Below are 27391 nucleotides of genomic sequence, written 5' to 3' on the forward strand. Positions count from 1 at the left end.
TTTCGTAAATCTGAAAAAAATACCTGTGTCTCGTTTTGAAAACAAACTCTTCAATTTTTAAATCATGATTATGACTCCAATTTATTTTCCACTTTATTCTGCAAGACCACATTCATCTACGCCTTTTTTTTTACAAATATTTTGAGAACAAAAAACTTTTTCCCTACAATATTCCACACACTTGATTTCATAAAATTATTATTATTTTTTTTTACTTAATTAATTTTAAAGCTGGACTATTACCGCATAAACCTCAAATATTTATTTGAAGCAAAAGTTCGCTTTTAGTTCCTCAAATTCGGGCATATGGGGACTGTTTTCGAGGGTGTTTCGCTCCCACCGAGGGTTCAGCGATTGACGGATGACGAGCGAAGCGCTGCAAGGTGAGGCGAAAAGTCGCTCGCGCGTCCTCTCTCTGACGGCCGCCCTGCGGGGTTAGTCGGGCGGCCGAGCGCAAATGACCGAGCAAAGCCGTTAGGGTGGCGTGGGGGGGGGGGGGGGGGGGTCGCAAAGCGCTGAACAATTTTGGCGCCGAGGATAAAAAAAAAGAGTTTTCGAGAGTGTCCGAGAGTGTCCCAACCCTTTTTTTTTTTTTTTTTTTTTGAAAGGAGGACCACTGCGATTTCTCCCCCAGGCCGCTTGCCCTGCCGCTTCCTCAGCCAGCATCTCGTTTAGGAATCTGCAATGCAGGACAGGAAATAAACAAACAAACAAACAAAAAAAAAACACAAGTGACAGGAGAAAAAAAAATGTTAGATGGCGGTGGAAGAAGGGGGGGAGGGCACAAAAGCATTTTGACGGAAGTAGAACGGCGCCGTCGGGGTTGGAATTCGATTTTTCAATGCTGATTTTTTTTGACTGTCACAACAACAATAAAGCAGGAAATGAAATCTACATTAAAAAAAAAAAATCAGTGTCAAATTTTCCCATTTAAAGTTAGAAATCATTGGTACCTGGATGGCACAAAAGGGCCAATTTAAAAAAAAAAAAAATTCAGAATTTGGGCAATTTTAAGGATTATTTTCTCAATGTTTATTGTACTGTTTACTTATTTTATACATTAAAAATAAACAATCTCCAAATATGACTTTAATCTCAGATGAGTTTGTTCTTTTCATGTTTTAAAAAAAGACCAAATTCTCCCAACACTAAGAAATTTTCAATTTTTAGAAAGAAAAATTCCTTGTAATGATATGACACTTTTATAAACAATGATTTACACATTGTAAAATTATGAATTTTACAAAAAAATCGCATTTTCATAATATTAACGAAGTTAATGGGAGATTTTTTTTGGTGGGGCATCATAAGCATTTTAAAATTCTATTTGTGTAACTTTATTCTTGTAATATTCTGTCTTTCAGAAAAATACTCTTCTTATTGCAATTTCAGATTCTTCATTTTTCTCTTTCAACATTAAGATGACCTATATAATTCTGTCATGTCAGAGTTTCAAAAACATCTTAATAATACTGATGTATTAATGTTGTTACTACTACTAATAATAATAATAAATAAACAATAATGTTGTTACATGTTATTACTATTTTTTTTTTTAATCGACAAAAAAAAATTGCACAATTCACACAATTTGTCTGTTGTGTACTTTGCCGCCTCGAGGTTTTGATCATTTTTTAAAATTTATAGCAAACATAACAAGTGAAAGAAAACAAAAGTTTGATGGCCGTGAGGAAAAAAAAAGGAGAAAATGTGAGAAAAAGACTGCGACTCGTCCAAAAGAGGAATATTTGTTTGCCCTGGGGGAGCGAACGCCGCTCGGGATTTTGTGGGAAATCGTCCAATTTCACTTCAACGGTCCAAAAAACGATTATTTACGGACAAAAAAAAAAAAAAAGATCTTTGTTCATCTTTCTACGCCAGTGACGGAGAGTGAGAGGCAGGGCAATTAAATTCTTGTCCACTAGAGGGCAGAAGCGACAATCAACTTGTGCATCCACCAGTTGACATCATAACTGTGTTCAAAGTATTCAACTAAAAAGTCTAATATTCGTATTTCTGAGTAGATTGAAATTAAATTATCATTATTACAGGCTGTATACTTTTGGTGTCATTTTTTTTTTTATTATAATGTGACATGTCCATGTCGCAGCGGTACCTCAACTCACAAGTATTTCGAGTGGCGTGAAGAAAAATTTGGCGTGAAGAGCTATGCTAGCTATGACGCTCAACAATTTTTCAAAAGTGGGACTTCCTGTGACTCAACATTATCATTAACCCGCCAAAATGTGTATTTCACCAAACCACGTGAACTTTTGTCTTAGCGAGCGTCGCTAGCTTCACGTGAACGCACAAAGCAAAGCGTCATAGACGGGCTAACGACGATAGCGTCTCTATTTTCTGGCAGTTCTAAACCTTGCAAACCCACAAGCACACAGTAGTCACACGCATATATTCTTGATCCTCTGCAGAAACGATCGATGCTACTGCAGCTGTAAGTCTGCATTATACTGCCCCCTAATGGCCAAGGCGTGCTATGGCGCGGAGTGCTACCTTTCTTATTAAAAAAAAAAAAAAAAAAATCTTTTTTTGGTGTTCTTTGGAATACATCAATGGCATTTCCGATCACTTCAATGTAGAAAAAAAACTATTTGACATCCGAACGTGATCACGGAACCAATGAAATTCTTGCGTCGAGGTACCGCTTTACAAACTTTTAAGGTCCCTACGGCGCCATAATATTTTTGTAACGTCACATATGTATCTACGAAAGTTCGCATTTGCTGCTAAACCAACTCTGGACTCATTTGAAAGCTATCATTATCGAACGGGCTAAAATATGAATTACAGCTCTCGAATGAGAAGCGCACAGCATGCGTAAGGATATACTGAATGTCATCGGAGGCTAGAAAAATAACTTTTCTGATATGTACTATGATATTGATAATTGAATGAAAGACTTGTACAGCAGGTCACATTTGGCATGCGTTCCAATTGGATACAGCTACACGTTTACATTCATTTGGCGTGCGGTGTGTTGCTCGGAGGCACGACGGAGGAACGCTGCGGCGGTGGGCGGGGTTGGGGGGATTCGAACGGGACTCAGATGTAGGTCATTGCACCTTTGGCGTCGGTCCCCAGGAAGACCTCCACGTAGGACGTGGGCACGTAGCCCTCCTCGTCCTGGTTGCGCCGCACCCGCGTCCAGCCGTCGCCTTTGTCCTCCTCGATGACGTAGAGCAGCTCGCCCTCGGCCACCGAGATGGTGCCCTCGTTGTGGCCTGGCGAGCGAGCGGGCGGGCGACACGACAGGAAGTCAGAACCGTTGCCTTGGTGGCACAATTATGCAGATAAAAATACAAATCTTAAAAATGGAAAAAGCTCAAGTCACTTGTATTTTTTTTTTTTTTTTTTACTTTGTCGAAAAACATTGTCTATTAATTCACATTGGGAATCATGTTACATATTATCTAATAAAAGTAGAAATATTATAGTAATTTATTAACCATGAAAAAATTACTAATTCATATACTAATTTTCATTTATAATTAATTTTATCATATATTATTTGTTTTTGTAATAGATGGATGATAGACAGCAATTATTTTTACAAATACTTTTTTCTTAGATGAATACATGTGCTTAGCATCAAGACACTGATGTAATAATGCATTATTACATTTTCATAACATTACAATTTTAATCTTGTATAACAACAATAATAATATGGCTTGAGTCTCAAAAAAGCAACAATTCACTGTCAATGATTTTTCAAAAGAAAAAAATGTTTTTTAATTGGAATCACACAAGTTTATGATCAAAAGAAATGCATGTTACTTTTTTATTCAGTATTTGTTTTCTTAATATTATCACGCGTCGTCAACATCTCTGGCACTTGCTGCTTTGATGCACGCCCGCTCCTTTGCTTAATGCGATTTTATGAAGCATTTCATCTTCAAAACTCCTCCACACTGACCGGGAGGGTCAAACTTCTCCTCCTCCTCCTCACATTCCAGCAGTCACGTGAGCTCAATGTTTGTGTTTGCTTCCAAGCATCTCGGCGCCCATTTATCATTTCATTTCGAGGTCGCCACTAGGGGGCGTAGTGACATCACGTTCCTGCCTTCCTGTAGTTTTCATTCTGTATGTGGGCGAATCATGGCAGTAAAAAGCTTGCTAACTTGCCCCCCCCCCCAAAAAAAAAGCAATCAAAATAATAATAATAATGATCTAACTCAAAGCCAGTCTACCTTATACACATTAAATTTGATATCAATGTTTATCATGGGTGCAAAAAAAATAATCCTCAGGAAAGCATGCCAGATATTTAAAGGTGAAGTCCACTTATTGAAAATAATGTATCAGATAGGTCATGTCATTGGTACTGTAACTTTCATATAAAGAATTTCATCAGATATCATTTCATGTTGTTTATATTGGCAATTTTGAATGTTCCCGGTCGCTGACATTTTGGCGAGTCACGTGACCTCCGTGCGCGATGCGTCGGGTCATGTGATTGATTGGTTAGTTCCTACACAGTTATTGTCAGCGGCGACTTCTCGGATTTACCCTCGTCTGATGAGGAAACAGAAGTATCGCTTGATTGGGAACACGGAGGAATACGTCCGTGCAGATTCGAACCTGCGGCTGTCAATAATGTTGAATATTCGGATGGTTCTTCGGCGTAAGTGCGTAAAAAAAGACCCCCCGGAGCGCCGGCAATGACATGACCTATCGGATACGTTGTTATTTTTAATGAGTGGACTTCCCCTTTAAGACACAGGAAGTTGGGCATTTGGGTTTTAAGTGGCCATTTTTTTTGGGGGGGGGGGGGGGGGGCTATTTCGAAGGATCCTTCGCACACCGACTTGTCCAAGAGATTTTGTCCAACCGCCACCTCATTCTTGAATAACCAAAAATGTGTTGCCATGCTCAACCCACACACGATGACAATAACTCAAAATCTTTGCAATTTATTGCCATCAACCCAGCAAGTACGCATGATTCAAATGTGGTAAAAATCAGACAATATGGGGGATGAGGTCCTCCATTTTTTTTTTTTTACTTTTATGGCGAGTCATCAAACTCGTCTCTGCATGTTGACGTGCAACAGCTAAAACGGCAAAGCTCTCCACGTAAAATGGCCGCCCGGAACAGGAATGGCACAGCTTCGACCCGCGACAGACACGCCAGCCAGGCAGAATTCATATTCCTAACCCAAATTGACCTCAGAGGGGGGTCAATTTTGAAAGCTCTCCCAACGGGCGCTTACCGTCAAAAGGGTAGAGGGCCTTGCAGTTGCCGATGGTGGGCAGCGCCTCCTCGTCGTCGAACTCGTCGTCGAACTCGGGCGTGCCGGCCGCGGGGGGCTTGGCGTCGGCGGCCTTGACGTGAATCTCCGAATTCTGCTCCTCCGTGTAGCTGCCGTCCGGGCTGCTCGAGGGCCAACGCGCGCCAACGCAGGAAAAGGTATGAACGTCTTTTTGTCGCGATTCCCTTGGGCGGCCCCCCGACGGGTATACCTTACCTCTCTCGGTCCTGGGCGCAGTTGTTGTTGACCGCGGTGCCGCCGTGGCTCTCGTAGAGTCCGCTCCGCCGCTGCGTGTCGCTCTTGCACGGCATCCTCTCCTCCGCCTCGGCCAGCCAGCCCTGAACGGGTCCGTTCGCACAAAGGCAGGACGGGGAAAAAAAGCCTCGTTCGTTAACTCCTGTTCATTTTCTCTTTCCGCGAAGCGAAGTAGTGACGGTTTCACAAAGTATGGACCATCGTCGCCATTCTCGATGGCCTTGTGAACCGTCACTCTTCATCGCAAAAAAAGGAGTTCCCCATTGCATATGCTGAAATTAAAAAAAAAAAAAAATCTACGTTGATTTTCAGTGGTTGACAACATTCAAACAAATCGTTACGTTTCCCCAACGGGCCGATCCCCGACCCGCTCCGGCAATGGAACCGACGCGCGGCCCTTTGCTCCAAAAAAAAAAACAGAGTGTTGACAGTGGAGCTGAACGCCGTTACTTTGTTTTAATAAATCAAGTTTTGGCGAGTCGGGAAAACGAAACGTTCCACTTGAAGCGGCGCGCGTTCTCCTAATATGGACGCGGAGCAGGCGCCGTCGTTTGGAAGGAGCCCAGCTGGGAAATATTTGATTTCGATAAAACCCAAACGGGGGCAGCGAGAGGGACTCGTGCCGCCGTTTTCCACTTGCCTCGAATTTCTGCACTTCGAACTGCAGCTTCTCGATGTTCTGGCGAGCTCCGCTAGCCGGGGGTCCACGCTGGCGGGGTCGCCCATTTGCGGGTTCTTCACGTAAACGTCTTTCATCTTGGTGAGCGCGTCCCTTTGGGATGAGGAGAAACGCGGAGTCACAAGAGTTGCGAGTGAAAAACCGTCACAGAAAAAAAGCTGAAATAGCTTCACTAAAAACAAGCATCGGGGGTCTGCCATTAATGGTCGCCCAGGGCCACTAAGGGGCGCTGTTGGAACCATCCGGCCTTTACAGACACTTGCCTGACTGGAGCCAGTTCCATCCATCCGTTTTCATAGCCGCTTATCCTCACAAGGGTCGCGGGGAGTGCTGGAGCCTATCCCGGCTGTCGAAGGGCAGGAGGCAGGGTACACCCTGGACTGGTCGCCAGCCAATCGCAGGGCACATTGAGACAAACAGCCGCACTCACAATCACACCTCGGGGCAATTTAGAGTGTCCAATTAATGATGCATGTTTTTGGAAAGTGGGAGGAAACCGGAGTGCCCGGAGAAAAGCCACGCAGGCACGGGGAGAACATGCAAACTCCACACAGGAAGGGGCGGGATTGAACCCGAGACCTCAGAACTTTGAGGCCAACGCTTTACCAGTTGAGACACCGTGCCTTCTACTTCCTAGTTTACGTGACACCGCCCCCTTCTGCTATTAAAGGGCTACACTCATAATTACAAACACACAACTTTATATCGTATATTTATAACTGTATATCTGCGGGCATGACTGACCACACCCATACATTTTTCAAATGTGAGTGACTGGATGCAAACCAACAACAACACGCAAAACAGCTAACTACACACAAGTAAAGTTTGTCTTAAAGGCTTAAAGAAAGCTGTATTAATAAACAGTATTAATATGTAGGGCCCCCGCAGTTTTGTTTTCTTTAAACGTGGTATCGATATAATTGACGGCAGTGCCCCCCCCCCCCCCCCCACACACACACACACACCTCTGGTCCGTCTCTTTTTGGATGTCTTTGTTGAGATCGTCCAGCTTGCCCTGCAGCTTCTTCCGTCGCTGTTCCGGCGGTAGGTGGCTGAAGTCCTCGGGTCCAGAACCCTAAAAGACGGGGGTTGGGCAGGAAAAAGGTAAAAAAAAAAAAAAAAAAAAATTCCTGCCGTGTTTGTTAAGAGCGATAAAGTGCATCCGGCGGATGCCGTCACTTCATTCGGGGTGACCTTAGGAAGTGAATCTCAAACTTTGGTGTCAGGACATCTTTTTGACAACACAGAAGATTAAAACGTATGTACAAAATGAATATTTGCAGTTATATGAAGATGTTGCACCAAGAGGAATTGGCGATATGGGCTCTAGTTTATTTTTTTTATTTACAATTAAATTGTCATTTGTTTTGACACTGTGAATTTGTTTTTACCACCTGATTTCAAACATTTTGGGAAAAATTAGGTCAAATCTCTTAATTCACTAAATATGACCATGAGGCATGAGCAACATGGGCTCAATCTCTCATACAAGATTTCATTTAATTTTTTTCGTTAAATTTCTTCAATTATAGCAAATGAAAAAAAACACTTTTTCTTCCCTAAAAATGTAATGTATTTTTTTTTGTATTACGTGGGGTTCACATTGTTGTTTTTTTAATTTATTGTACACATTTTAATATATGTACATTTTTTCAGCTGTGGTGATACATTCAGTACATAGGCACTTGAGATGTAAATATTTTTATAATTTTTTTTGTTGCAAAATTCCTACTTGTAATTGAATCCCAATCTCGTGTATCATTTCATTTCATCTCAGTCAAAATCACCCACAAACAGCATCAAAGCTGCTCATGAAATTTGTTCCAAAAGTCCCCAAATTATTCATTATGCATTGAAACATTGTCAAACTCTTCAGTAATTGATTCCATAGAGATTAATGTGATAGTTTGATATGTATTTTCCTCTCATTGGAATTTACTTAGTGGACTTTTGAAAACTACATGACCAAATGTATGTTGTCTTCTTTTAACAAATTTTTAATGGCAAAATATAAGATGCCCCAGTGTTGTATATCGTTGATTAAGGCGAATTAAAATTAACGCTTTACTTTGGTGAAAAGTGACATTTAAAAACTTTAATGGCGCGCCAAAAAATTGGATTGGTGGGTTTGAACCACGCTGGGTTTTGGTCAACACAAAGTACGACTCGGCTGCTGGCAGGTACTTCTACAGATGCTCGGTCACCACGGCAACATTTGCCTTTTCTTCCCACAAACCACCGAGAACTCGAGTGGGCTACCGAGTCGCTTTACGCCAGCTAACGTTGAGTTTAGCGCAAAAGCAAAGTCCAAACATCCCCCAAATCTTACACGATTTCTCCAAATATGGTATTTACTGTAACATTTCTGTATATGACCGTGCAGACTCACTGGCGCCTACGTTAGCCCACTGTAGTTCTCGGCGGCTCAAGCAAAAAAAGCCGCATGCGACACTTACCGGGGCATGCAACACACACCCACGCTCTCTCGCGCACACAAACTATCCCACACAAAGGTCGTTGGTGTCACTTACGCACAACATGCTAACTAGTTAGTGTTGCCAAAAAGATCTATAAGGTTAAACTCAATCAAAAACCAAAACTAGTGATCCGCATTCATATTTTTGGTCCTCTACGGTGTTAGCTTAGCATAAAGGCTAAGCGTATGGCAGGACGTATGCGTGACTAATTAGTTTTTGATTGGACAAACTACTATCTAGGTCCGGTCATTTCTTTAAAGCAAAACATTTTGTAATTGCTTGTTTTTTTATTACAATTAATCATAATCTAGGTAAAAAAAAAAAATTCATCCTTTCTACCGACTTTAACATTTAACAAACTTTGTTTTCAAACGAGGCCTTTAATAGTTTACGCCACTCCAGTGAAGCAAAAATCAATGATTATGTTTTAAACTTGAAAGGTGGATTCAAGATATGCACGGAGAAGAGTTTTATTTCAATTTTAGAATTATATTTAGATTTTAGAAGTAGAAGCGCCCTCTGTTGGCTGAAAAAGACAAAAATAAGGTGGTACTGAGCAAAACACATTAAAAAAATATTTTCTAGATCGCTTTATATTATTGCTATATTATATATATATATATATAAAATATTTATTGCTTTTCTATAGATTGCTTATTGTGCCAACTGACATTTAAAGGATTCAAAAATAAAAAAGTAAACGTCATATATTTTGTACTACTGATTCTTTTCATTGACTACTTTTTACAAATTATAAAAATAAATGTCATATTATATTTTGAACTACCGATTTTTTTCATTGACTAATTTATACAAATTCAATCCAGGCAATTTTTAACATCTTTAGAGGGGCTTTTCCAATTACTTGCAATTTTTTCGCTATTCACGAGTGCAGCCTTATTAATCCAATAATAATTAATATAGCTACACGAATGTACTGTGTATTTGTAGTCGACGCTGAGTTGATTAATACCCGAATCGACGATGACCAATTGACGACGCCGCTGATATGTTTTCCAATTATCAACTGGCTGTGCATGTTTTAAAGCTCGCACTCAACTTTCCCCGCCGTGACCCATCCGAACACCGATCAGAACCCATCAGAACTCGCGTTGGCAATTTATAATTTTTGATGCCCGTTTGCTGCAGCGAGTGAACAACTGTCGATTTCAGCGAGGCAAGCGTGACGTTACTGTCAAAACACGTCACAGCTGATCAATCGATTGCGAGTGATCGTCAATGGTAAATCAGATACGATATGGAGGAATTATGAAATGATTTCCTTATTTCCTCCAAGTCCTTTTCAATATCTAAACTGCGCTGAACTGCATAATGTATCGCTGATTTTTAAAGCATTTTTCTGTTTTATATACATTTATTACTTTCTGTGTATATGATCAGATAAAGCAAGCAATCAATCAATGAAATCAATCAAACGCCAGCACATGTAAAGGTGACCACATCATCAACCCACAATGGACAAAAATCATGCAATTTGGGGGGGGGGGGGGGGAAGACACCGGCCGGCGACTCCAACTGAAAAAGTTAGTATTCGGTCGCGAGGAGGGCGGCTGAGAAACAAAACTGGAAAACTTGATCACCTCAATGAGATTCCGGACGTGGGAATTGAGTGTGATCTGCACCACAGAGCGGGGGAGTCGAGGGGGGGGGGGGGGGTTTGAGGGGAACGACACAGCCAGGGGCAGAACACAAGAAGAAAAGCACACACACACAAACACAAAAATAACAATAATAAAACACACAAATGGGACAACACCCGTCGTTTTGTCACAGCAAATCCAAAAGCGGCAAGTTGCGTGACGGACAAACGTGTTATTGGGTGGACATGCGTCATGCGACGTTGATGATGATGATGATGATGCTGATGGTGGCGGTTAAACGGTCATGCTTACCAGCTTCAGAGAAAGCTTCATGTGGCGGGGGGGGGGGGGAAGGACGCGAGGGGGCGAGGGAGAAGGCGGGAGAGAGAGAAACAACACAGTCAACGTCAAGAGGGAAACAAACGTCGGGGACATTGCGTCTTTTCAACAACAACAACAACAAAAAAAAAAAACAGGAAAAAAATATTGCTCGTCAGCAGGTTCAAGTCTGCTGAATTGCGGTGGTCCTCAAAACGGGGTCCGCAAATTGCCTAAAAATATCTACATCAAAATCTCAGTTAGAGTCTACGTTTCCTTAATCCAACCACTTTCCACAAGTGGCGTATCAACATGTTGATTAGTAATTATTGCACTTGTAGGCCTTGGGCTGCCCACAATAAAAGGCCATTTAAAAACCTGCAGTTTTTACCGTATTGTACCATATGTGGGGAAGTAAATGTGTGCCACCAGGATTTGAATTTGAAATGCAAAGTGACCACATTTTTAATAGTTGCTACAATTCGCCGTCTAAAATTCACCGTCTGTGCCAGGGGGCGGGGTTACTTCAGGTCAGAACCAAACACCCAGCCAATCGGAGTTACGCTTGCTAAGTCACGTGACGTCACATACTAGGAAAGTGTAACTGGATTAGCTGGCTGTTCGGTTCTGACCTGAAGTAACCCTGCCTGGTGGCACAGACGGTGAATTTCATACAGCGAATTGTAGCCAGTTGAATTAACATTGAAAAGTTACACTGAAATACAAATATTGAAAATGCGACCACTTTATATTTCAAATTCAAATCCTGTTTTCTGTGGCATTTCAAATTCAAATCGTGGTGGTACATATTTACTTCAATACATATCTCGATGCGTGGTCACACCAAATACTGACCGAGTAGAGTAAAACTCCATTTTGTAGAGTGGCTTTTTATCGTGGGCAGCCTAAGGAACAGCTTTGAAAGTGCTCATTAATACAGATTTTTTTTAAACATTAGTGATAATGTTTTTGGAAAAAAAAAAAAAAAAAAAAGGGGGGGCTTCTGTATACATAGAAAAGAAAGTTTAGCCCATTAAAATCTGTCACTAAAACCGAACTGTTTCATCCGTTTATATTTATTAATTGTCCAAGTCACTAAATTTATCTTTTCTATTGTTGTAACGTTGCATTCCCCCCCCCCCTTTTAATTTCTCATATGCCATTTTTATTTTATCTCGGGTTAAGATGAGTGTGGGTGCTGAAAAATGTCTTTGCTGGACCCAAAACATTTTGAGAACCCCCGCGCAAAAAGGATGAAGGGTGAGGAGTTAAAGGGGAAGGAAGGCAGGTGAGGAGTGCATGAAGATGAGCCCACCCACCCACACCAGCCCCCCACATCCATTCACATCCTGCTGCTCGGGCACACACTAGACAGCAGGGGACGCTAAAAGCAAGCGAGCAGATCCCAAACACGGAGGAAAATGAGACACTTGATCCCCCCCAGTCACAAGGACACCAGACTGAAGAAGTTCTTGTGTTATGGATTTGTGCTAATTCGGTTTTGAGGCTCGCAGGCTGGTGCACGGTCCACAAATGATCTTCAATCTCAATCACACAGGCGCCATTTTGGAGATGAAACTGTGCCTCGAGCGTAGAAGCGAGCCGTCCTGATGGTGGAAATGCAAAAAAAAAAAAAAAATTGCGCGTTTTCAGGAAGAAATACGCACCCAAAGGAGCTGGTTTTGGTACGTCACGTCATACGAGACTTCGGTTCGGTGACGTCTACCCTTTTTGGGTGGCCAAAGTACGGCTTCGGGGCTCTGGTCTGACAAATATTTACATTATCAAAAGCCTAAAAATGCTGGATTCATGCAGCTTTCTTTCCTCAAAATGAGTTAATTAAAATGTGTCATTTATCCATTTATTTAATTAAATATTTGGTTAATTTGTTCATCGTAATTAGTAGATTTTATGCACACATTTAGGTTTCATTTATCAAATAATTGTTTAAAAGTAAGGTATTATTATAATATGTACAATTTCTATATGAATAAATGAGTATTCATATAGTTTAATATTTTCTTCTGGACCACTGAAAATCAACTTATCAATAACCTGAAAATATTTGTTACATTTGTTTTTTCTTTCTCTCAAAACTGCTCACTAAAAACAATTTCATAAAAACATTACCATTGTTTTATTTGTTTTTGTTAAATTGTCTATTTCATTACAATTACATTTTTATGAATAATAAAACTGAATGTTAGTAAATTATCGTGCTTTTTAAAATAATTTATTACACCACCATATGAAAATAGTTACATTTGTATTATGTAACAATATTTACTTAACATTACAATGACATAATTGTACTCATTTTATATGGATAATATAACTACTCCATTTTTGTTTTGTTTCAAAGATTTCATTAACTCAAGTGAATTTTTTTGTTACTTTTTGCACCGGAGGCCCCCCCCCCACACACACACACACACATTATTGCTTGTTTAAAGGTATTCTGCACTTTTGTTCATAAAAAAAGGTTTACAAGGCCGGGGGCCGAGTCGCTAAAGATACGGCAATGCACTCCCAGCCGAGCCTACGCAACTAATAAAGCATACATTTTAATTAAAAAATAAATATATCTCTTAAATTATTTCATTTTATAAAGTATTTGAACTATACCTGTACTTCTACTATGTAGTTTATTATTTTTATATCAGGAAAGGCTAAAAAAAAATGGTTGATAAAGTCTATTTTTTAGGCATGGAACGCATTATTTCTTTTTCCATTATTTGTAATGGGAAATATTGATTCGGTTTTCGAACATAACACTTCTCGAACCGCCTTCTGGAACGGATTGCGGTCGAGGTCTATGCAGGCTAGCAAAAGTACAATATGCTATGCTTCCAGTTTCAAGTTGTTTACAAAGCTAACAAACGGATTGTAAGGTCAAAAATGCAGTATTCCCAGTTCTGCACTGCCGTTATTCTGTGGCAGCTTGGTGCCAAGGAACTACGTTGAAATTAGCTGAGGAGCTTCATTTAGACAGAAGTAGTCCGAGCATGTACAATCTAATTGTAAACTTTTTCAGGTGGCCGTCAATTACGTGACAATTTCGCCTCTCCTCTGCAAATAGCCGCTCTTTCACGATCAAACTTTACAGTCACCACTTCAGGTGACACGATGAATCCTTCAGGAGTACTACCATCCAAGCCACTTCGAAGCAGTCACACAGACAGATATATAACACGTACATTGCGGGGAGTGGGGGGGAGGCTGCAAGGGTCAAGTACGAGCCCCCAAAAGTGTGACAAACACCTGGATAGCTGATGAGTCCAGAGGTGGAAGTCACATGATTTCAACTTTAAGTCCCGGATTACAGTCACAAAAATCAGACCAGTATCTAGTAGTCAGTATCTATACTGGCGTCAGTCAGCTGGATTGAGGTGCGTCCTTGCCCTTGGGCAAAAGTAGCCAGCTGCTCAGGGTGTCCAAACGGTTACAAAAACACAACTGACCAATAAAGATGTCGAAATTTAAGTGATAATTACAGCCTGAATCTCAATTCACAATTTATTATGATCATTTTAGCAATGGACGACTCCACAGGCGTCAAACTCAAGGGCCGGGGGCCAGATTCGGCCCACCACACCATTTTATGTTGCCCGCGAAGGCTAAATGTGTATTAACTTCTATTATTTTTGTTAACATCTGTACTAAAATGTCCATATGTCATGTCATAATTCATAACGATGAGATATTGCGAGCATTTTTGTGTTACTAAACATCAAGAAAAGTTGGAAAAAAAATATTACCCTTGATTTCTGATTTCAAAATGAGTTCATAAATGTAATGTGTAAACAAGATGGATCAATGAAAGATTGTTATGCTTTCACAATCATAACGGCCCTCCGACAGAAACCGTTACTACAATGTGGCCCGCGATAAAAAATGAGTTTGACACCCTTGGACTGCTCCATCTTCTTATTGCACAAGTGCAGACTTGATTTCGGAAGACGGTCGAATGACAAAATTTCTGTCTCTAAGAGTTTTTTTTCCCCCCAGACTTTACTGCATATCTGACTCCAAAAAAGTCCAAGTCCAAGCTGAAAAATGTCCCATAAATACCAAAGTCTGAGTCAAGTCCTTCAGAAGTCCAAACACTGGCAAATCCTTATAGACTTGCACCAAGTCATGTGACTTCAGCCCCCCTTCGACATCATCCTCATGATCAACATCATCGACGAGCCTCGTGTCGTCCTCGGGGTGCTTGTGACACTTTACAACACGACGCCGAGCCTGGGAAAACAGCCGGGCGGGCCACAAACACGGGAGCGTCAAAGCCGGCGCACGTGATGCGTGGGATGAGGTCGTCGTCTCGGACCCGTCGGGACCCGAAGACGGCGGCGGGCGGGGGGGGGGTGGGTTCCTCTGCCGGCGCGGCGCGCCCAACTTACGACGTACTGCCGGGCTTCGAAAGCGTACGTGGGCCGGCCCAGAGTCCTCTTCATGAGTTCTTTGTGACAAATGAGCGAGCGCGGCGATTGTTGCTGCGGCTGCGGCGGTCGTGGTGGTTGTCGGAGAGAACACACGTCAATTGACACACTAAAAACTCTAATCGCCGGAAAGTCATTTGAGCATTTATCCGATATCTATCTTCAGGTCCGTGATGTACTAGTAAGCTCTTTGTCCTCACTAGTTAGACCTCGCTGGTACGAATCCGTTCAGACTAGCGGCGGCTATGACAGCCGAAGTTAACGAGGCTAATGGCAGTGAGTTTCGCTGCGACAAGGAGCGCCGTCGTCCGGCGACGGCGGGAGATTGCAAGACAAGATTCCAAAAACGTAATTTGCAATAAGAAGACTTCAAGCGTCTCGTAGAGATGCGGAGTAGTAGTGAGTAATAGACTCGCTGACTAGCCAGTTCAACCAATGCTAGCAACGTTAGCTTCCGTAGTTTGTCTGGCTATTTTTCCAAAGTTTTTCAGCGAGTGCATTCTACTTGTGTGCTGAATTGTACGACAAGTAAGAACAAAGAGCAGACTAGTACGAGGACCTCAAAATTGTATCTCAAGGATATTGGCGAAATGCTGAAACGGCTAGCCATAAAACTTATACTTATACTGGACATACAATGTACACAACCCCTCCACGGGCACAACTTCCCAAATACTAGTCATGATCAAACCATATATCCAATTTTTTTGTTGCGTTTCCATCACCCATGGCAAATTCTTGGCAAAACATGGTAATTGATTTCTTGTGCCGGTGGGGGGTTGAGCTAACCGACTATCATCGCTAAAGTTTGAGACACGGACAAACATCTATATATGCGGAACATAGATAAGTCGCTTTCAGGCATGAGGCGCTACAAGCTGGCTCCACGTGATGATAGGACACATGGGGGGGTAGGGGGGGAGCGGCTTTCGTTTCAATCGTCTCCCTCAGAATGCGAAAACTGCCCGATAACGCATCGGATGCGACGGCGGTTTTCGGGCTGTCAAAGAAATCCGCCGAGCTTCCGCTTTGCACGAACCTGCACTTCCTACTACATTGAATTTTTCTGCCAACCTTCAATGGTTTCCTGTGCGCTTTGCATTGTCCTTTTCACGTGTCATGTTCACGCTAATTTATATTCCTGCCCCTATTGAAATGAACTCCACACACCATTAAAGCTGCCAAGTGTGATAAACGGGTCAACGTTTGGTTAAAAACTGACCTTGTGAACCCGACTCAGTAAGCGTTTATGGTTACCCTATTTAACACAAATTCAAAATTTGCCCCAATTCAGCATCACCACTCATCTTGATCTTTTCCTTTCGGCTTGTCCCGTTAGGGGTCGCCACAGCGTGACATCTTTTCTCGTGCATCTTCCTCTCTAACACCCACTACTGTCCTCATGTCTTCCCTCACAACATCCATCAACCTTTTCTTTGGTCTTCCTCTCGCTCTCTCTTCCTTGGTAGCTCCAACTTTACCATCCGCCTACCAATTTCCTCACTTTCTCTCCTCTGGACATGTCCAAACCATGGAAGTCTGCTCTCTCTCACCTTGTCTCCAAAACATCCAGCTTTGGCTGTCCCTCTAATGAGCTCGTTTCTGATCCTGTCCAACCTGGTCACTCCGAGCGAGAACCTCAACATCTTCATTTCTGCCACCTCCAGTTCTGCTTCCTGTCGTCTCTTCAGGGCCACCGTCTCTAATCCGTACATCATGGCCGGCCTCACAGCTGTTTTATAGACTTTGCCCTTCATCCTAGCGGAGACTCTTCTGTCACGTAGAACACCAGACACCTTCCGCCAAGTGTTCCACCCCGCTTGGACCCGTTTCTTCACTTCCTCACCACACTCACCATTGCTCTGGATTGTTGACCCCAAGTATTTGAAGTCGTCCACCCTCGGCATCTCTTCTCCCTGTAGTCTCACTCTTCCCCCTCCTCCCCTCTCATTCACGCACACATATTCTGTTTTACTTCAGCCAATCTTCGTTCCTCTCCTTTCCAGTGCCTGCCTCCATCTTTCTCACTGTTCCTCCGCCTGCTCCCTGCGTTCACTGCATATCACAATATCATCTGCGAATATCATGGTCCAAGGGGATTCCAGTCTAACCTCGTCTGTCGGCATATCCATTACCACAGCGAACAGTAAGGGGCTTAGAGCTGATCCCTGATGCAATCAGACCTTGTTGAAATTTGATTGCAAAACCACAGATGAAAATTGTCCTAATTGTCTCTAATTTAGTGTCACCATTCGCCTCGTACACGCAGTTCAAATGGCAAAAACACAAACAATTTAACGTCACCCATTTGCTGAGCATAACTGCTTCAAATTTGGCAGGAACATAAATGATGACAACTGGAACTTGCCACAGTTTAGCGTCATCCGTCTGTCTCGGATACGTACACAGTAGCAAATGTCCAAAACCTCATGGACAAGTTTGTCTTTGAAGGACTCTTGTAAATGGCCAAAACGGCCCTAAAATGGCTTCTTCAATCCAAAATGGTCGACTTCCTGTTTCTTTTGCAAGATGGCCTCTTGAGACATTTGTGTGAGTCAACCCATGACAGACGCGCAAAGCAAATTTCATGCTCCCGGGCGGGTACTACTCTTCAGGGACTGAATTTAAAAAAAAAAAATGACTATACAATTTCATTTTCAGGAAAACAATCTTTAAATATTTGGGGGGCAAGGGGAGAACCCTGGGAAAACCGGGTTCTTACCCCCCCCCCCGGAAAACAATCACCATGACCAAACAAAACAATTTCAAGAGGCGCCCTGAATACATTTTTTGGCGTACGGAAACAAAACGTGCGCAAACGCCCGTTCCTGAGGTCAGGGACGACTGAAACGGGAACGGGAAAGCCGGTTTCGACCTCTGTGACGGTGACGACGACCCCGCCTGTGCTGCTGCTGCTGATAACCTCCAGGAAGTCACTCCTCCAAACGATGATTTTTTTTTTTTTTGACCGATACAGCCTAGTCGGAGTTTACCATTTGCTAGATCAATCTCAGACATTCTCCGAAAAGCCCAAATTTGTGTCTTGTTCATGTATTTTTGTGCACTTCCTCAGATGGGTTGACCACAACAAGCAGCGTGACGAGATGCTTCTTGCGGGCCGGGTGGTAAATCCCTCAAAGGAAATTCTGGGAAAGGTCCAGATCGTGTCCGATACACGTAGCTGCTCATCATCAGGTACAAAAAGTGCTCAACTAAATGTAAATAGTGATATGCAAAATATGCCACATTTAAAACTTGGACTAATAATATTAATGCCCAAGTCATTTTGAAATTACTGTCACAATATCATCAAAAAATACAAATGTGTTCCTTTAATTTTTTTTTCTTTGTTGGTGTAGATTCTGAATTATCTGGGTCATTATCTGGGTCCTTGTTTGTTGAATTTGTGTGTTTTTTCTGTTTTTCTAAAAATGGTGAAAAATGACTTGGGCAATTATGCTATTTCTGCTCACGAAATGCTGAGGGGAAACCTTAACAAAAATTTGCTGATTGAGAAAAATGATGTTGACAGGCTTGATTTAAACCGTAAATATGTCACACACTTGACTATCATTTGAAACACGTAAAACAAAATAAAGAAAAAAATGACCGGCAGATCATTTGATCTCTTTTTTTTAAGCCACCGTTAGTGCATGCATACTGCAGCAAAGACTCTCACAAACAACCCAGGCTAAACCAAGCTACAACAACAACAACAACAACAGCTAGCCAAAGCGAGCCTCCTATTTGACATGCGTAACTTCAGCACACAGTACGTTCTTGGAGCAACTGTACTACTTTGCTATTTAGACCGTGCTCTGGCGCCATCTTGTGCCATCTCAGTTGCACAACGAGCACAAAAACCGCCAGCGAGTTTGTCCTAAAAAATAGCGGAAATAGCAAATAGCTAACTGTGACTCTGCTGGGAATTACCGCAGTCCTTTTGAAATGAACAATCTGCCTCCAGCGAGAATTACCGAGTGTCTCCATGCTACTGTCAAGGCGTATTGCGAGGATGAGGATGAGCGTGGGGTGGGTTTCCGGGGGGGGGGGGGGTGTTGCTGGTGTGTCGCAGTGAGTTAGAATGAGGACACGAGATGAAGACACAGCTGGTGAGTCAGACAGCCATCACTGATTCATAGGAACGGAAAGCAAGTCAGAAAAAAAAAAAATAAGAACAACGACCTGGACCGCACTGTATGAGTCAAGGCATTACATATTTGTGAAAGGTTTTGGGGAAAAAAAAAAAGGCTCAGTTTAAATATGAGACCATACATGCTATACCTAAAAAAGAAAAAAAAACATTATTAAATAGCAATAAAGCGTGACGGCATTAAATAGGTGTAATAATAACTCCAATGTTTTTTTTTTTTTTTTTTTTTTTTTTTTTACACAGGCTTTTCTTAGCTACAGCCCATCCCTATAAATAAAAGCAGCGTTCCAATTAGTTGCAGGGCAAGGCACCACCGCCAGCAATTCAACGCCAACCATGTATTGATGATTTTCCCGTGGCATAACTCTTCTACCTCTTTTATTATATTTTTAAACACCCTCAACTGTAATTTATGATATTGCTTTACAGAGGCTGCAGTTCAAGTAAATAAATGTCTAGGCCAGGGAAATGTTAATTTCATCATTGATTTGTATTAAAAAAAAATGGTAATAATTTGGTAAACTGAAAGCCTTGATACGCTGTAGTTGAATCAACAAACTACATAGTCATTTTTTGTGGAAATATTTTTTAAAATCATAATCATTTATTAACGGTGATGGGAAAAACAAAAAATATACATATGTCACTGACCTTGTACAAATAATAAATGCCTGGTACAGCTGCAGTTGAGTAAATAAACCCCTTGCACCAGCTTTGATTTGTGAAAATTTGGAATATTGTAATTATTTCTAACCCTCCCTGTGTTGAGGAAATTTGGATTTCTATCATTAACTGTGAAAAAATGTTTTATAATGCTATATACGTAACATAATATAATATAATATAATATAATGAAAGACTGATTTTTAACTTAGCATTTCTTACAAATAAATTCCGGGTGCTTTCCTCAGTTGAATACATGTAATTATTTGGCCAGCATTTGAGTAAATATAATTTGAATTTCCATTTTTTTTAGGGGAAAAATGAGAAAAGTCTTTTGATTTGGGGGAGAAAGATATAACGTCAATGATTATAATAAAACTGTAGTGAGATGTAAAATGCGTGGAGCAGACCCCTCTGCATGTGCCACGTGACTCGCTCGCTCGTTACATTTTGATATTGTTGCTGAAAACGCCTTGCGGTCCCATCCAGTGCGGTCGGTGAAGTGCTCAGGCGCGCAAGACACACGAAAGCATGCAGAAAAGCTTGGCGCGCGCGGACTTACCCCTCGCCTCAGGCTCCGCAGGCAATGCATTTTGGGCTTGGAGGCCATGAAGTCGTTGAGGCGATGCGAGAGAGGCTCCTTGGGCTGCTTGGGAGACTGGGAGTCGTTGGGAACAGCAGAGGGTGAGGGCGGGGACGAGGCCGGGGGGGCGGGCGGGGGCTGGCGGGGGGACGTTAACAGGGACATAAACTACCGGTAAAGAAAAAAAAAAAAAAAAAACATAGAAGAAGAAAAAGAAGAGGAAAGGGGAGAGGGGGGCCAGAATCCCAATGGAGGAAAAGGAGGAGGGAACACAAAATCAATAAACCTCCTCGACACGTTAAAACAAACAAAAACAAACAAAAAAAAAAGAATAATTAAAAACAAAGCAAAAATATCAAACACGACATGAGAGGAACATCGACACCGTCGGTGGAAGGTGAGAAAAAAAAAAACAAAAGACAAAGCACAAGCGCGTTAAAAGCAAGCAGCCGTTGCGGACCCAGCGCGTGCGAGCGTCCCATTCCGAGCAAGTTGCGGCGAAATCCATGTCCGAGGAGAGGATGGTACAGTCAAGCCATGCACTGTGATGCTGATGTGATTCCAAAAAGCCAAAGCGCAACACGATCAAGTCACGCAGCATTTAAAAAAAAAAAATGATAACAATAATAACTGATTGTGATGCTTTCTGCTACTACAGTAATCCCTCGCTTTTTGCGAGAATTGACAACAACCTGCAAAATGTTTACAAGTGCCTCTATTGACAGATTAATACACCACAAACGATCTCAAAACAACTTCCGCACAAGTTCAAATTCAGACGTGCCCGCGTGCATGCGCGTGCTGCCGCTGACGACCCGGGCTAAACTCAATCAGGCCCCACAAGCAAAAGGATCTCAGTCGCTAAAATAAGAAAAGAAGCGCAGTCATTTGGCGCCAAGGAAGTACACCGTCCACAAAAAAAGATATCGGTAAGATTTCAAAATGAACCTAAAATGGACTGGAAAGGAAGAAAATGAAGAAATTTGGAAATTGATCGCTTCAGTCCGAGAAAATTCACTTTTATGCCCCTTGATCAACTGTTGAGACGTCTCGGTCACATGATTTTTAAAAATGTGTAGTGTAGAGGATTGTTAAAAATTGGGAATTGTCACAAATTGGAATTTAAGATGGAAATTTAGAACAGCTAAGTCGGACCTCGAGTCTTGAAACATTGAGAGGTTAAAGTGCGTACCATTTTTGGGACGTCATGATTTTCACGCATTATATCCTTCAATATATCAAAAAATATTTCAGTGTTTTAATCTGAAGCCATAATTTGGTTATCAGGAGAGGATAACTCATCGGTCAAAGTTAGCATGGAGTTATTTCCCTTTCCTTGCTGACCCAACATGGCTGCCTCACGTTATCATATAACTTAACCATAAACGATAAAGAAATATTTCCTTGATTGTGGCCCGTTATTATAGTTTTACCTCAATAAGACAAAAAAATTGCCACCCTGCCCATGAACGGGTTAAGTTCATCTTGAAATTTCAACCGAAAGCCAACACCCGACCGAAATGACTGTGTTATTTTAGACACGGCTCTGGCGGGATCTTCTTGATAAGTAACTTTTTCAGAAAATTGGGGGACACTTTGCACAGAAAAAAAATGTACACGTTGTGAATTGTGAACCGTGCGATATGCGCGGGATTACTGTATTATTACCACTTTGGTCTCAATACATCTCTCACAACACGTTAAGGACATTCATTCATACTAACGACAACAAGCACCCAAAAGTGATGTGAAAGCCTCTATAAAAAAATGTAAATAAAGAAATAAAATGAGTGTACCACCAGCCCGCAAGTGAGAAATCAGGTTATCACTGCTGACAGTGGACGGCCAGTCGGTGGAAAACAGGAGTGAGAGTGCGGCTGAATTAATATGGAGGAGCCGGAGAGGCGGGGAAAAGCATTAGTGTGTGTTACAGACGCGACGGGGGCGCTCCACGTCGGTCAGGGAGGGTGGAGGCGAGGGGGGGAGGGAGATAAACCACCATCAAAATACTAACAAGAGAACCCGCGGGATATTTTGCGGGAGGGGGTCGCGGCGCCGCTGTGTTGTGTGTCACCTTGTTTTTGCTCCTGGTGAAGGGCCACAGTTTGCCCTTGCACTTGCCGCCGGGCCTCTCGCGGACCTCCACCCGCGAGTTGCCCAGGCTGGTTTCCGACACCGCCCTCTTCATGGCCTGCCCGTAGTCCTCAAACTCCACGTCGCCCGGGGGCTCGAAGCCCGACTTGTACGACTCCACCACCTGCTTGGAGTCCTGCGCAAACGCACACACACACACACACACACACACAGATTACTTGATTTTGGACCTGGTTACGATTTCTGTAAAGTCCTCATCAGTGGCTTTAAAATATTACTTGGAATGTTTTGCTGGAACTTGATCACAGACCTTCCGACATACAAAACTGTAATAACACGTTTACTGTGAAAGTACCTTTTTTAACCATTCGTGGGAAGCGTCCCATTTTTGGGACATCATGATTTTCCCGCATTATATCCTTCAGTATATCAAAAATATTTAAGTGTTTTAATCTGAAGCCATAATTTGGTATCACGAGAGGATAATTTATCAGTCAAAGTTAGCAGTTGGATTTTTGGGACGAGATTATAAATGAGTAACGTTATCATATAATTTAACAATAAACGAAAAAGAAGTGTTATTTCCTTGATTGTGGCTTGTGAGGAGACTTTTATTTCAATAAGGCAAAAAATTGCCACCTTGCCCATGAATGGGTTAAAATACAGTGATGCCTCGGTTCTTCACCACAATCCATTCCAGAAAATGGTTCGAGAAGTGATTTGTTCGAAGACCGAATCGCTGTTTCCCATTGCAATGAATGGAAAAAGAAATAATGCGTTCCAAGCCTAAAAATCTTTGCTTTTTAAAAGAATTTCTTTTAGCTTTTCCTGATAACAAACTGCATAGTAGAAATACATATATAGCTTAAATACTTTATATAATAAAATAATTTAAGAAATAGATTTGTTTTTTTTTTTTTGCTTAAAATGCATGCTTTAGTAGTAGTGTACGCTAGGTTGCCGTATCTGTAGCGACTAGGCCCCCGGCCTTGTAAACTTTTTTAATTAACAAAAGTGCAGAATAACTTTAAACTTTTTTTCGTTGGAGCGGTGATTGGGGGTTAATACGGTAGTCCTCAACAGTCAACAGTCACTACTGGGACACGTCTGTGTACAGAGGCTGCGTTATACACAATAACCAAAGTGCGCCGGTTGCGCCGCGCGCGTTATGTCATTTCCGGGTTTTTTTCCGGGGGGCGTTCGAATTGACAATAACAAAACAGTTCATGGGTGGGTCAACCGGTTGCGCCACGCGCATTATGTTATTTCCGTGTTTTTTCAGGGGGCGTTCGAATAGACAATAGCAAAACTCGCTATGCGCATTATGTTATTTCCGGGTTTTTTCGTTATGAGTCAAAAAACGATTTGTTCGAAAACGGGGACGTTCGAGAACCGAGGCTTTACTGTATTAAAAAAACCAGCTTTTGTGGTGGATAAACAATGCGCGCAGGACGAAAACTCCGAATTTTTCACCGGGTCATCTGTCAAAGTGTATCTTAACCGCGCCGCTGTCTGCTTCCTGCGATTCTCCGGCTCGTCGGAGGCCCGGCCGATAAGGCCCCGAACAACACCGTCCCTGCCGTCTGGCGCGTTTACAGCCGAGGTGATAAGCGCGAGAGGAGAATGGGGGGGAGAAGGAGCTAAATGAGTCAGGCGTAATGAAAACACCCCCCCCCACCCCCCACCGGGGACGACGGAAGAGGAAAATACGACACAAGGGGCCGGCTGACAGCAAGTGTCACTCACCGTCTTGGCCTCGATGGACTCGGCCGCCTTGGTCATGCCGTCCAGACACTTTCCCACGATGGGGATGACCTGCCGGTCCACGTCGGCGAACGTCTTCATGCACGCTCCTAACCTCTCGATGCGCTTCTCCTCCATGTCTTGGAGTCTCTGTGAGGCGCGTCAACATCGACACAATCATCAGAAATAGCCGTTTGTATTTCATATTTTAATTAAGATCTGTCAAAGAAAAGGATTTTATAAGTCACAGGTGTGAAACAAAAGGCCCTGGGGCAAGATCCGGCCCGCCACATGATTTTATGTGGCCCGCGAAGGCGAATCATGCACGTCAACTTCCGTGATTCTTGTTCAAATCTGTAGCAAAATTTCATTTATTTCATTTATTCATAATTTTTTTTTTAAATCATAAATCATAATGTCGAGGTACTGCAACAATTTTTACGCTACCAAACATCAACAATAGTTTAAATACCCATTACACTTGATTTCTGATTAAAAAAGCAATTCATAAATTTCACATTTCAATATGAGGGAAACCGGAACTGCAATGTGGGCCGCGACAAAAATGAGTTTGACGCCCGTGGTATAAGTTGTGCTCTGCAGTCGGGTAAATAAACCTTGCGCACCTGGAAGATGTTTGGTATTACAGTGTAATAGTGCTCGTTCTGCTCCTGGTTGAACTTGTGCAGGTAGGACGAGTAATCGTTCTTGCTGTCGGCCGCCATCTGTTGCCTGGCGTGAGCTTGCTGCCGAGCCTGAACAGAAACAAACAAAAACAAAAAAACAACAACAAAAAAAAGACCCGCTGTTAGCATAGTGGGGGCAAAGTTGTTTATGAACATACAAAAAAAACACAAACAAACACAGCTTGAGCACAGAAACGGTTATTCGTAGATTTATTTGCGCGTGCAAGCGTAAGCAGGTTTTTATCTGCGTAGAAAATTTGGAGAGCCGTCTTCGGCTCTAAAACCTCTCGGACTTGTTCATTTTAAGATTATTTTCAGATCTGCAGAACATTTGTTTGTTTACAATAAAAAAATGAACAAAAAGACAAGCAAACCTCAGCTCGTTTCATCGGGACACGGCATAAAATCCCCTCATAATGCCACATCCAAAAATTTAACTGCAACAGAGAAAATGTCGCAGAAGCACACACACTCCACTCTTAAGAGCCGTGAATGCCAATTTCTTGTTTTGTTTTGAAATATAGGGGTGGAAATTTAAGAAAAAAATACAAGAATAATTGTTACTTGCAGCAGTAACTGAAACCCAAAAAGTGATGATAAAAACGTTCTGGTCACTTTTGTTTTTTTGGTACTCTTTCAAGATTTTCCAGAAATCATGGTGCAAATTTATAGCATGCTTCACAAAATGCATCTTGTCTCCCACGACAGTTACGAGTCTTTTTTTTTTTTTTTTTTTTTTAATTTGATTGCAAAGAGGCTTGGTCTGATGTATAGTTGTATTATGGTATGGATAAATGAAAAGGGGCGGCACGGTGGATCAGCTTGAAAGTGTTGGCCTCACAGTTCTGAGGGTCCAGAGTTCAATCCCGGGCCCGCCTGTGTGGAGTTTCTGCGTGGGTTTTCTCCGGGTGGGCACTCCGGTTTCCTCCCACATTCCAAAAACATTCAATGGACACTGTAAATTGCCCCTAGGTGTGTTTGTGAGTGCCGGCTGTTTTTGTCTCGATGTGCCCTGCGATTGGCTGGGGACGAGTTCGGGGTGTACCCCGCCTCCTGCCTGTTGACAGCTGGGATAGGCTCCAGCACTCCCTTGTGAGGATAAGTGGCTAGGAAAATGGATGGCTGGATGAATAAATGAAAATGAAATCTGAGCCAGTGGTTGAGACGTGCTATCACTAGTATCAATTTGAGCCAGGAAATGCCCTGATTGAGACATTTGAAGAAGGGGGGGGGGGCATTTTGTCAGGGGGGGTTGCAAGCTAATTTGGCTAATTTAACGTTCATGTTGCTCAAGTGCAGCAGGAGTGCCACGGTTACAGATCGCGGCAGATGGCGATGAGATTATCTCAGCCAGACGACATGCGCGCCGTTAGCTCGGCATATCTGCTCCTTCCTCTTTCCGTCACGACTGGGGGGGGGGGCGGTCCAATACAAACTCACTTGTCGCCGATAGCAACAACAACAAAAAAAAAAACGCCCTTCTTAAGAATGGAAAAAAGAAATGGCTTCAAGAAGCTCTTTGATGGACCGCAGCCGCTGTTGTCCCAACATCAGCAAAAGTCATACAAATTCAGGAAAAATATTTCTCGAGATTTTCTCCAGACTAGGGGCTCGAATAATCATAATTTATCAGTCAGGCTGACTTAAAATGCATATTTTTTTTAGGAGAGGGGGCGGCGACAAATTAGGGACTTTTCTGAGCTCTCCGGATGAGGAATTATTTTCAAAATGTTTTGCGTATGACAGGAAAGGAGCCTCGTGCAAGGCAGACTAAGGGCTCGAATAATCATAATTTATCAGTCAGGCTGATTTAAAATGCATATTTTTTTAGGAGAGGCGGCGGTGACAAATTAGGGACTTTTCTGAGCTCTCTGGATGAGTAATTATTTTCAAAATGTTTTGCGTACGACAGGAAAGGAGCCAGGTGCAAGGCAGGAAGAAGGCAAGGTAACAAAAAAAATATGCGAAAATAATTTGGAATCATGTTATCCGCCTCTTCTAAAAGCAAAAGGGGGGGGGGGGATATCAATTAAAATGGTAATAAAAGGCTTTGTGAGATCTGTTGCAAAGAGAGAAAAATGACAAAAATGATTTGAAATTCCCTAAATGCCCATCTATCCTGTTTCTTTTCCGCTTATCCTCACGAGCGTCGCGGAGAGTGCTGGAGGCTATCCCAGGTGTCAACCGGCAGGAGGCGGGGTACACCCTGAACTGGTCGCCAGCCAATCGCAGGGGCACATCGGGACAAACAGCCGCACTCACAATCACACCTACGAGCAATTTACAGTGTCCATTGAATGTTTTTGGGATGTGGGAGGAAAGCAGAGTGCCCACCCGGAGAAAACCCACGCAGGAATGGGGGAGAACATGCAAACTCCACACAGGCGGGTCCGGAATCGAACCCGGGACCTCAGAACTGTGAGGCCAA

At 42.5% G+C, this 27391-nt stretch overlaps 1 protein-coding gene across 1 annotated transcript in view; it reads right to left on the reverse strand.

Annotated features, from left to right (window-relative positions):
- Positions 1-1041: 1041 nt before the first annotated feature.
- The window catches only part of LOC133490416 (formin-binding protein 1), a 42999-nt gene continuing 16649 nt past the window's right edge, over positions 1042-27391 (reverse strand). Inside the window, 11 exon segments of the mRNA XM_061800440.1 lie at positions 1042-3239; positions 5231-5391; positions 5486-5607; positions 6165-6208; positions 6211-6296; positions 7172-7281; positions 10597-10611; positions 20420-20608; positions 22515-22709; positions 24281-24427; positions 24904-25032. Coding sequence (XP_061656424.1) covers positions 3061-3239; positions 5231-5391; positions 5486-5607; positions 6165-6208; positions 6211-6296; positions 7172-7281; positions 10597-10611; positions 20420-20608; positions 22515-22709; positions 24281-24427; positions 24904-25032 — 1377 coding nt within the window. The 3' untranslated portion in view covers positions 1042-3060.

The sequence above is a fragment of the Syngnathoides biaculeatus genome, chromosome 17 (genome assembly GCF_019802595.1).
Source record: "Syngnathoides biaculeatus isolate LvHL_M chromosome 17, ASM1980259v1, whole genome shotgun sequence".
In the NCBI taxonomy this organism is placed as follows: domain Eukaryota; kingdom Metazoa; phylum Chordata; class Actinopteri; order Syngnathiformes; family Syngnathidae; genus Syngnathoides; species Syngnathoides biaculeatus.